Below are 11,611 nucleotides of genomic sequence, written 5' to 3' on the forward strand. Positions count from 1 at the left end.
TTTCCCATTCAAGGTACACCTCTAGATCGATTTTGCTATAAAACTTGGGATGTTTTAATTTAATGCTCCCCACGTTACGATCAATTCTATTTTCATAAGGAACTCGTTGTTGAAAATTATGATGCCTTCTTCCACGACCTCTCTCTCTCATCAAGGCACGACCAACCGCATGGATATTAAAGAAGCAATGAACAAGTTAAAGAAAAAAGACGAATAAGAACATTTAATTTAGTCGTAGTAACACATGAGTGTTACATATAATAACAAGAAAAAAATGACATTTAACATCAATAAACTTTCTTTCTTTTTTTCCTTTAATTTATAAGATCGAGATCTAACACTTTATAGAATATGAACATTCTACACCAATCCGAAAAAAAAAAATTATAAGAGAATTAAAAGAGATAAATTCTAGGAAACATATATCCAACATTGAGCCTAAAGCTCTAATACCAAATAATATGGAATCTTGTCACAATCGCACTTTTGATGGCAGCGACTTGCGATTGTGCGACACTCACTTTCCAACGACAAGTGAGCTAAGCCAATTCGTTCTTGTGTTGCCTACGGCCAAGCGACGTATGCTCGAGCCTCTGGCCTCGGTTTTAAGAGAAAGTTTTAGAAAACGAGAGTAGAGAGAGATTTTTGAAAGAGACGTTATATAAGAAAGCAAGAGAGAAATAACAACGGCTCACAGTATATAACCTTGGGTAGGGAGAAGTTGACTAGCCACGGATACTCTGAATCAACAAGGGCAAAATGTAATATGTGTTTATGTAGCTATTGGTCAAAAAGTCTTTTCTGTGGCTCAAGTAGTTACTACTTTACAAGAAAAGGGGTAATGAAATACACTATTATAGTAGCCGAAATGGCATATTCTCCGACTACATTACAATACCTTACCCCTTATAAACTCAAGAAAAAAGTTTTGGAACAGATTACTTATTGATGAAGATCAAGAGCAAAGAAAACTAGTGTATTAATTTTTCAAACACTAAACTCAATTTAATTTTTTAAAATAAATAAAAAATAATCCTGAAATTAAATTAAAGTAATATATATATTTATTTATTTATGTATGGTAAGAAAAAATACTTTTTAAAAAAATTATGAGTGTTTCAAAAAAAAAATTTGAACTCTCATTCTTAAATTTTGAATTAAAAAAATTAATTAATTGTAAACTAAATTTATAATTTTAAATTTTAAAAACTCAAAAGGTCTTGAATAATAAGTAATAGCTTGACCCCACGTGCGTTTTCGCACATGTGCATAATTAATATTAAAAAAAAACAAAATCATACAGCTGTCAGAGTTTTGTCGTACGGAAGAATTATTAATTTCTATATATAAATTAATTATTATTTCAATTATTATTGTACTGTGGGGTCCACAGTTTGGTCTTTTTCATGGAGTGGGTCCCACCTCATTCCTCCGTACCATAATAATCTCAATAGGAAAAAGTTTATATTTCATTTGATTTGACGCTGACTGACGTGGAGTACTCCAAAAATTACAATATTATTAAATTAAAATTATCATAAATGATTTGACGCTTTCGTTGTTCTTCGGCACTAGATGAGGGCAAATTGGTAAATTCCACTGTAGAAAGCTCAAGACCCAGTCGCTCAACACCTGCTGCATTACTTGCCATGTGTCTCCATTCTCACAATCGAGGCTCGACACCTTTGAAGTCTTAGTCATTTTTTACGGCCTTCGAGTAGGCTTGGCTCCTTTTATTTGTTCCATATTTGAGGATTTACCAATCTATTGACACGACTAAGTTTAGGGCATGACTCTGATACCATGTTAAACGAACACGACTCTCCACAATGATGGCTTTGCTTTAGACTTCCCCAAAATGTCTCATACCAATGGAGTTAGTATTCCTCACTTATAAACCCATGATCATTCTCTAAATTAGCGGATGTGACATTTCCATCATCCAACAATTATTAATAATTGAAATTTTATAAAGCTCAAATATCAAATATTATGTCACAACATATTAATAACATTGATTACAAACGTTAAAATATTCTTGATCTTTTTAAAAGTATGGTTGAGTTGTAATCATACTTTTAGGTTTGTATGCTTGACCTGTTAAAAAAAATGATTGTTGGATAATAAAAGTCTCACATCAGCTTATTTAAGAAATGATCATGTGTTTATAATTAAATAATATTATCTTCATTGGTACAAGAACTTCTGGGAAGCCCAAAGCAAAGCCATGGAAACTTATTCTCAAAGTGGACAATATCATATCATTGTGGAGAGTCATATTCATATCACATGGTATCAGAGTTATGCCTTAAACTTATCCTCAAATGTCGAGCAAAAAACTTCAATATTTAACTTTATTTTAATAAGGTTTTTTTTTTAAATTTAATTCAAACGATAATCAACTGAAAACTAAACGTCAAAGCAAAATTTGGTTTAATTTATTCGTTAATTTAATAGTGTTTTATTTATTTATTTAGTAATTGTTATTTTAAAATAAGAATTAATTAAAATTTTAAATGGTAACTAATTACAATTATCAAAGCAAGAAAAAGTGTAAAAATTATAATATAATTTAATAATTAATAGTTAATTTAAAATAAAAATTAATTCCTCACTTAGAAGCTAAAATTAATCAATATAAAATAGTTATTATTTTTACCTCTTTATTTTCTTCTTTACTTAATTTTTTTTATTTTCCTCTTTATATGTTGTATTATATTTAAATATAATTATTAAAATTATAATTTCATTGCAATTTTCAATATTATATTTAGATTAATCCAGCAATCAAATGATGCAAATAAAAATAATAATTACTAGATAATTAATACTCAATTAAAAAAACTAAAAGAAAAAAAATAATATTTTGGGTGAAATTAAGTTGAATCAAATCAAAACCAAAATATATTGGTTTAAATAAAATTATTAATATTTTTACTTTTTTTAATTTAAGTTTCTACCTTAAAAAAAATATTTGAATTTTTAGTCAAATTTAAAAATTACCTTGACTTTATTTTTTAAATAAGTATAATTTTTTTCCTTTTATCTAAAAATCAAGGTAATTATATATATAATTTTTCCATTAAATAATGATAATTGAAAATTAGACTAATAAAATAAAATCAAACAAAACCTATATTTTTAAATAATTTAATAAAAATACACACGTTGTATATTATATATAAGTAATTGTTGACAATTTGAGAATGTGGAAATTTAATATTTATTTTTCATTAAAAAAAAAAGAGGGTTGAATTTTAAATATAAAAATTAGACAATAATATCCAATTCAATTTATTTATTGTCAATTGCACAAGTTGTTAAATTATTTATATTTACTTTATAAGGTTATATAATTCAAATGGTTAATTTCATTAATAATCTCCCATAGAATATCATAATTTAATTAAAAAATATTTGTAAAGCTACGAGAGCTTATGCTCGAAGTGGACAATATCATACCATTGTGGAGAGTCGTGTTCATTTTAACATAATATCAAAATCATGCCTTAAACTTAGTCATACCAATAGAATCCTTAAATATCGAACAAAAGTATTGTGAGCCTCGAAGACATAGTAAAAAATGACTAAGACTCCAAAAAGAAAAAGAGTCGAGTCTCGATTAAGGGGAGGCGTACTTTGTTCGAGGGAAAGTGTTGATGAAAGTCCCAGATCGGCTAATTTAGAGAATGATCATAGGTTTATAATCAAATAATATTATCTCTATTGGAAGGAGATCTTACTCTAACCTTTATTAATTTCATAATTATTATTTTATTATTACTTATTCTCGAGTAACTCTTGAAATAAATTTTAAATTAATTATTATTATTATTTTTATTATTTATTCTTTAGTAACTCTTAAAAATTTTGAGTTATAAATCTTAATTAAACGTCTGAAAATAAATAAATAAATATTTTATTAATTAAAATTAATTAGATTCGTAGTTTAATATGAATGGTTGAACCGAAAATAATTATAATTCAACCTAACTTTACCTTAATTTTTTAGAATTTAAATACGACCCTAAAATTACATTATTAAGATATAAAAATTAGAAAAAAAAAAACTCGTATAAACTAATAATTATATTTAAATTGATAATTCATAAATTTAAAGAATATTTTAAATTAATTATTTTGGAAAAAAAATAATAAATAGAAGGTGGGGTCCACAGAGTTGAAGTGAGGAGAGTTGGTTTGATAATAATTGAAGTAACGTTATAAAAGTCTTTGGAGAATGATTGCAGCGTAAAAATCGTGAAGATTAATCGACGGCTGAGGACGAGAAACGTGGAAGTCTGTTTCAAATATGAACCGTTGGATTCAGCGTGTGCGGTCCGCGTTTTCAGTGCGTAAAAGTTCACAAACGACGCCGTTCGTATCAACTTTCTTTATTAACTTTCTAAAATAAATTATAATTCAAATCTTCGAAATTAAATTGGATTTTTTTTTTCGGCTTAGGTTTATTTAAATTTTTTAAAACTTAAAAATTAATTTTCAAATTAATATTTTTTATCGAACAAACTAGACCAACCTGAAAATAGAGCTACAACCCAATCTTAACCCTCTAACGTTCAACCTGAAAATAAGGCTATAACCCAATTTTAACTAACTCTGACCAATCTGAAAATAGAGGTACAACCCATTTTTATTTTTTAAAAAATTAAGAATATTTGACTTTTAAAATTGATATATTGTGATTGATAAATATTTTTATATTAAATTTTATGAGATTTTAATTATTAATTAACATCTTCCAGATTTGAAGGCAATTAAAAAATTAAAAAATATTTGAACTAAAAAATTATTTAAAAAAATAAAAATTTACTTAAAAGTTTTTTTTTTTTTCTAATTTCATATAATCAAAATTTATTTATATTACTCTATTATTAAAAAAACACTTCAAGTAAATAATGAAAAAAGTTATATTAAAAGATTAAAATAATAATTAAAATAAAATAAACATAAAAATTCCTTAATTAAAATATGATTTAAACCAACAAAAAGTTTATAAATAACGATAAATATTTTGTTTAAAATTAAATTATAATTTCTTGACCTTTTTTTATTTTACAAAAAATAATAATAATAATAATAATAATAATAAATAAATAAAATAAAATACACAATTAAATGATATAATTGTCAACATGAATTTGTTTTTCTTTTATTTTAAATACTTCTTTGACGATTCAACCTTTTCTATTTATTTTTTTTAAGCCCAAAAATATTTGAGCAAAAAAACAAAAAAACAAAAAAATAAAAAAATAATCCTACATTAGGAATCTTTTTCTATAAATTAATTAAACTCAATTGGCTGCTTTTATTTTTATTTATTTTTATTAATCATAGATGTATGCACGAACCAATCTTAAAATTTCACGACTCAATCAATTTAGTTTCGATTAAATTATAAATTTTATTATTTAATTTTAAAGTCAGTACCTATTAGACACCAAATTTGTTATATGATATTTAAACGAGTTATCTGATACATGTACCTCATTTTGAACTGTGAGCCGTCATGATCTTGACACGCTCCATGAAAATTTCGGGAAATTTAATCCTCATTTCTATTTTTTGCCCAGCTTTATGGATTTGTCGACCCTTCGACGAGGTGTTGAGGATTGTTGGGAGTAAGTTCCACATTAGTTAATTAAGGGAATGATCATGAATTTATAAAGGAATACATCATTCTTAAAACTAATTAAATATACGTTTTTTTTTAAAATTTTTAACCTTTTGGACATTTCCACGGTCGAAATTCCAACAACCGTACATACGCGGTCCGTTGTTTCTCCCAATAAATACCTCTGCCTCCGTTAGGGTTCATCATTCAACTCCCATTTTCTCTCTCAACTTCCTTCATTCCATGCTCTAAAATTCAAATTTCACACAATTTGATTCAGTTTCTCTGTTTTGATTCAATTTTGAGCTCTTCTTGTTCATGTAAGGATGCCTGCTACTGATTTTCAGAGTTCTTCGTTGCCGTTTACTAACATTGGCCGTTCGATCTTCAGTCTCCGCCGTGATCAAGTTCATTCCATAGAGAGCAGCGCTCATGATGGCGTCTCCTTCGTTTCCGATCTCGATTTCTTCCAGAAGCAGGTCACTCAACGGTTTCAGGATTTGTCGTCGGTTTCTTCTGAGGAGATTTTGTCGCTCTCGTGGATTAGGAAGGTTTTGGATGCTTTTATTTGTTGTCAGGAGGAATTTAAAATCATTTTGTTTGCGCGGAAGGCGGAAATGTGTAAACTGCCGATGGATAGGATAGTTTCGGATTACTTGGAGCGGAGCGTGAAAGCGCTTGATGTTTGTAATGTGATTAGAGAGGGGATTGAGCAGCTGAGGCAGTGGCAGAAGTTGTTGGAGATTGTGCTTAGTGCTTTGGATAATTCTAGTCACAAGAGGACTCTTGGTGAAGGCCAATTTCGCCGCGCGAAGAAGGCTTTGATAGACTTGGCGATTGCAATGCTCGATGAAAATGATGCCAATTCTCCGGCTATTGCACAGAGAAACCGTTCTTTTGGACACAGTAATGGTACCAGAGACAATAGATTCTTGGGGCATTTCCGTTCGCTTTCATGGAGCGTTTCGCGTTCGTGGTCGGCCGCTAGGCAGCTTCAGGCCATTGGGAGCAATTTGACTGCACCGAGGGCGAATGAGACTATGGCTACCAATGGCCTGGCAGTCCCTGTTTTTACAATGAACATGGTATTGCTGTTTGTAACGTGGACTTTGGTAGCGGCGATTCCTTGCCAGGACCGTGGCTTAAATGTTCATTTTTCGCTGCCCCGGCAGTTCGCATGGGCGGCGCCAATGCTTTCACTTCATGATCGGATTTTGGAAGAATCGAGAAGGCGGGAAAGAAGAAATGCTTGTGGGTTGTTGAAGGAAATTCATCAGATCGATAAATTTGCGCATATTATGAATGAATTGGCTGATACAGCACAGTTCCCCTTGACGAATGATAGGGAAGAAGAGGTGAGGCAAAGAGTGCAGGAGCTATCTCAGATTTGTGAAACTTTGACGATTGGTTTGGATCCTCTGGAACGGCAGGTCAGAGAGGTGTTCCATCGAATTGTACGCTCAAGAACGGAAGGGCTTGATTTTTTAGGACGAGGAAATAACCATGAATAGAAAGTATCAGATTGTTGCACAAATTACAGAACATCTTCATAGTTGGCTTCCAGAGTTGTGAGAAGTTTGAACAATGGACGTGTAAAATAAACGAAGGGGTAAGAGAAGTTTCTTTGTAGAATCAGTGTGTAGTCCACAATGAAATTAGACACGGAATGGACTCTCACATTCCTCAAGCTTGTACCATTAATTTTCTGTCTGTGTGTTACATCTTCGTTGATGTAGCTGTTCTCTGTGATATTTATAGCATGGTAAATACAAACAATTTGTGTTGGGGTAGGAATATCTTTTGATAAAATTCTGCGTTATTCTCTTTGGATCTTGATGCTATTAATACATATTTGACGTCCTCTGCAATAATTGTTTGATTGATTAAGAAAAACCAGATGGGTCGTCCAATGTTAGGATATGATTTCTAAATGCTCTGCATATATAATGAGTTCCTTTTGCTGCGCATTTCGTTTGACTTATGGATTACATTTTAAGTAAAACTCTTTCCCATTCTTCCATTTTGCAGGGAATCCGTTCAAAATTGTACGCTGAATTTCCCTGCTTCTGCGAACTGACAATTGGAGGCTACACACGCACTGTCTCTGTCTCCCCCCTCGCAGTACATTTCTTTCAAAAAGTATCAATGTCTTACTTTTAGTTCTTCATTTCTTGGAGGAAGGATAAAAACATAGGAATTACATTTGGGGCCATGTATGTAGGGAATTGGTGAGTTCCTAACAAGAAATTTGTGTGAGATCCTACATAGATTGAGAGGAGAACGAAACATTCTTTATAAGGGTGTGGAAACCTCTTCGTAGCAGACATGTTCTAAAAACCTTGAGTTCCGCCTGAAAGAGAAAATCCAAAGAAGACAATATTTGCCAGTGGTGGGATTGGGCTGTTACAAATAGTATCAGACACCGGGCAATGTGCCAGTGAGGAGGTTGAGTCCCGAAGGGGGGTGGACACGTGGCGGTGGGCCAGCAAGGACGCTAGGCCCCAAAGGGAGGGTGGATTGAGGGTCCAACATCGATTGGAGAAGGGAACAAGTACCAGTGAAGACGCTGGGCCTTAAAGGGGTAGATTGTGAGATCTCACATCGGTTGGGGAGAGTAGAACGAAACATTTTTTATAAGGGTGTGAAAACCTGGAGGAGAAGGAAACATTCTTTATAAGGGTTTATAAGGGTGCGAAAACTTTTTCATAGTAATGCTTTTTAAAAACTTTGAATGAAACTTGAAAGGGAAACTAAAAAATGGCCAAATATGAAAACTAAAACAATGTTTGTGTGAGCAGAAGATGAGAGCGCCCTGAGCTTTGAGTTGATTTGGGTGCCTTTCTGCTGGAAAATTCAAGCTCTTAAGTTTTATTCCCCTCTCTACAACCATTGAAAGGAATTTTCTGACGGTAAATTTTCTATGAATTTTGTCCCCCACCCTTTTTTGCTGCGAAAATATTACTTGCTTGATCAATAGGCATGCCATGAGTTGGTCCTTCTGTTTATTTTATCATTAAATTTGCCATTTTGAATATGGACTAGCTTCTTAAAAAGTCCACGCTGTTCATGCATTCTGACCATTGCAAGGTCATCCAGAAAGGTTTGAATTCTTTTTTGCAACTTGGAACTGGCAATGGCAGCATATAATTTATCCAATATTTTATTTTTTTGGTCAAGCTCCTTTTTGTTGACTTTAGAAAAATGTGCCTTTGACCACATTTTGACATTTATTTAGGAATAGGGGGCTGTACTTGTGTCAGACTAATAGCAGGGATGGTTTGTTGATTTTTCTTTCTCCAATAAATGCTTCGACATTACCATAGCCTCCCAGGACACTTAATCTCCCCCAGTCTTTATTTTAATGTTGAATTTTCTGTTATCTTCTTGTGTTTCAACCTCAGGTTAACTTGTGCGGATTGTTTACGTTTTTCTCATTTTATATTTCCTTGACCAATGGCCCTTTGTTATTCAAGGTCTTAGAACATGTGATCACAGGGGTAGCGGTTGGTGAGGAGAACAAAACATTCTTTTTAAGGGTGTGAAAACCTTTCCCTAGTAGATGCATTTTAAAATTTTTGAGGGGAAAGTCCGAAGAAGACAATATCTACTAGCGGTGAGTCTGAACCGTTACAAATGGTTTCAGAGTCAGACACCGAGCGATGTGCCAATGAGGAGGCTGAGCCTTGAAGGGGGTGGATACGAGAAGGTGTGCCAGCAAGGACGCTGGGCCCCAGATTAGAGGGTTCCACATCAATGAGAGAAGGGAATGAATGTCAGCGAAGACGCTGGGCCCCGAAGGGGGATGGATTGTGAGATCACACATCGATTGAAGAGGAGAACGAAATATTCTATGGGTGTGGAAACCTTTCCTTAGTAGACGCGTTTTAAAAACCTTGAGGGAAGCCCGAAAGGAAAAGCCCAAATATGACAATATTTGCTAGCGGTGGGCTTGAGCCGTTACAAATGGTATCAGAGCCAGACACTGAACAATGTGTCAGCGAGGAGGCTGAGCCTTGAAGGGGGGTGGACACGAGGCAGTGTGCCAGAAAGGACGTTGGGCCCGAAGGGGGGTGGATTAGAGGATCCCACATTGATTGGAGAAAGGAACGAGTGTCAGCGAAAACGCTGGGCGGATTAGAGGATCCCACATCGATTGGAGAAAGGAACGAGTGTCAGCGAGGACACTGAGCCTTGAAGGGGTAGATTGTGAGATTCCACATCAATTGGGGAGGACAATGAAACATTTTTTTATAAGGGTGTGGAAATCTCTCTCTAGCATACGCGTTTTAAAAATATTGAAGGGAAGTTCAAAAGAGAAAGCCCAAAAAAGACAATATATGCTAGCGGTGGACATAACCTTTAAATTTTAGAAATTACATTTGATTCCGGCCCTTTGAGAATTTGAAGTCTTGAATTATTGTTTCTGTAAGAAATTTCTTAACGCTGCCTGCACATTCAACATTTCTTTCATGTCTTATTCAACATATATATATGGTTAATAATTCTATTTCAGAACCTCTATGATTCATGGCCAAATTTTGTTTTAAATGTTTGTCTCTAGAGGGTAAAGAGACTTGGTCATAACTTTACTGCCTTAACCTTTTCCACCCGGAGTTTCGAATTACTTCGATGGGGCTGCATCTGACTGATCTAGTCTTCATTCAACTGAATGACATAGCTGGTTGTACGATTGATATCAATAATTCATATTTTGCATAGCCATGGGGTACCATAAAAGTTGGAGAACCTTAAATAGCTGTGTCGTCCCTCTCATTATAATTGTTTGGCTGTCGTTAGTTGCAGGCTTTTAATGTCAAAAGTTCTTGATTGTCTTTTCTTAGCCAACTCACTTCTCTGTTTTTAAATCTGTATTTAATGCTGTTTGACGATAGGCTGTAGAGCGTACTAACCATTTGAAGATTCCACCAATGGGTGATGTTAACAGCAAACTGCCCATTTACATTATTATGATAGCGTTTTCATTTTGATGTAGGAATTGTCTGCTGCTTCAGCATTTTAGTCTCTCATCTTTTACTTTTCATTAAGTTGAACACAATAATTACAAGAGGGAGATAAGAGCCGACCCTGCAATGATATTGGAGTATGCATTTTAAACTATTTTGAATCTTGTTCTTTTCTCTTCTTTTGCCTCCTTGCGGAATCTTCATGTGCTCTTTTGTATTCTTCTCTTGCTTTTTTAATTTCATCTTTTGTTTTGAAGCAAACTCCTTTTTCTTCATGCTGATGTGCAGGACTGTGCAAATATGGACTTACTTTATGTGAGATCCCACGTCGGTTGGAGATGGGAACGAACTATTCTCTGTAAGGGTGTGAAACCCTTTCTTTAGTAGACACATTTTAAAATCTTAAGGGGAAGCCTGAGTGGGAAAACTCAAATATCTGTTAGTGGTGGGTTTGAGCCGTTACAAATGGTATCAGAGCTCGACATCGGGTGATGAGCTAGCGAGGAGGCTACCCCAAAAGGGGGTGGACACGATGTAGTGTGCCAGCAAGGACGTTGGGCCCTAAAAGGGGGTGGATTGGGGGGTCCCACATCGATTAGAGAAGGGAATGAGTGCTAGCAAGGACGCTAGGCCCCAAAGGGGGATGAATTATGAGATCTCACATCGGTTGGAGAGAGAAACGAAACATTGTTTATAAGGATGTGAAAACCTCTCCTTCATAAAAGGGAAAGCCCAAAGAGAATAATATCGGTTAGTGGGCTTGGGCTGTTACACTTTATCTCAAGGGTCATTACCAATTTCGAGCTCGTTCAATTCCTGAATCTTTTTATATGTTTCCTGCTTCTCGGGTTTGGGTCGAGTCGTTTGATTTGGGTGTGAAAGTTCTCCATCTAATAGTGCCCCTAAATCAATAGAAGCTTGTGATTTTGTTTTGTCATTTCTTTTGTGATGTTCCTTCAGCCACTTCTATCCCTTCCATACTTCTAAACTTGGCACTTCATATTTCCATCTCACA

General features: G+C 33.7%; 1 protein-coding gene across 1 annotated transcript; it reads left to right on the forward strand.

Annotated features, from left to right (window-relative positions):
- Positions 1–5,850: 5,850 nt before the first annotated feature.
- Positions 5,851–7,975, forward strand: LOC111474047. Its single transcript, XM_023119309.1, has 2 exons — positions 5,851–7,241; positions 7,661–7,975. The coding sequence occupies exon 1, from the start codon at positions 5,959–5,961 to the stop codon at positions 7,141–7,143; it is 1,185 nt and encodes a 394-aa protein (XP_022975077.1). The 5' UTR covers positions 5,851–5,958; the 3' UTR covers positions 7,144–7,241; positions 7,661–7,975.
- The last annotated feature ends 3,636 nt before the right edge of the window (positions 7,976–11,611 follow it).

Source organism: Cucurbita maxima, unplaced genomic scaffold (genome assembly GCF_002738345.1).
Source record: "Cucurbita maxima cultivar Rimu unplaced genomic scaffold, Cmax_1.0 Cma_Scf00003, whole genome shotgun sequence".
NCBI classification, from domain to species: Eukaryota; Viridiplantae; Streptophyta; class Magnoliopsida; order Cucurbitales; family Cucurbitaceae; genus Cucurbita; species Cucurbita maxima.

Coding starts and splice junctions, on each gene's coding strand:
- LOC111474047 (XM_023119309.1), top strand. CDS start 5,959: ATGCCTGCTACTGATTTTCAGAGTTCTTCGTTGCCGTTTACTAACATT.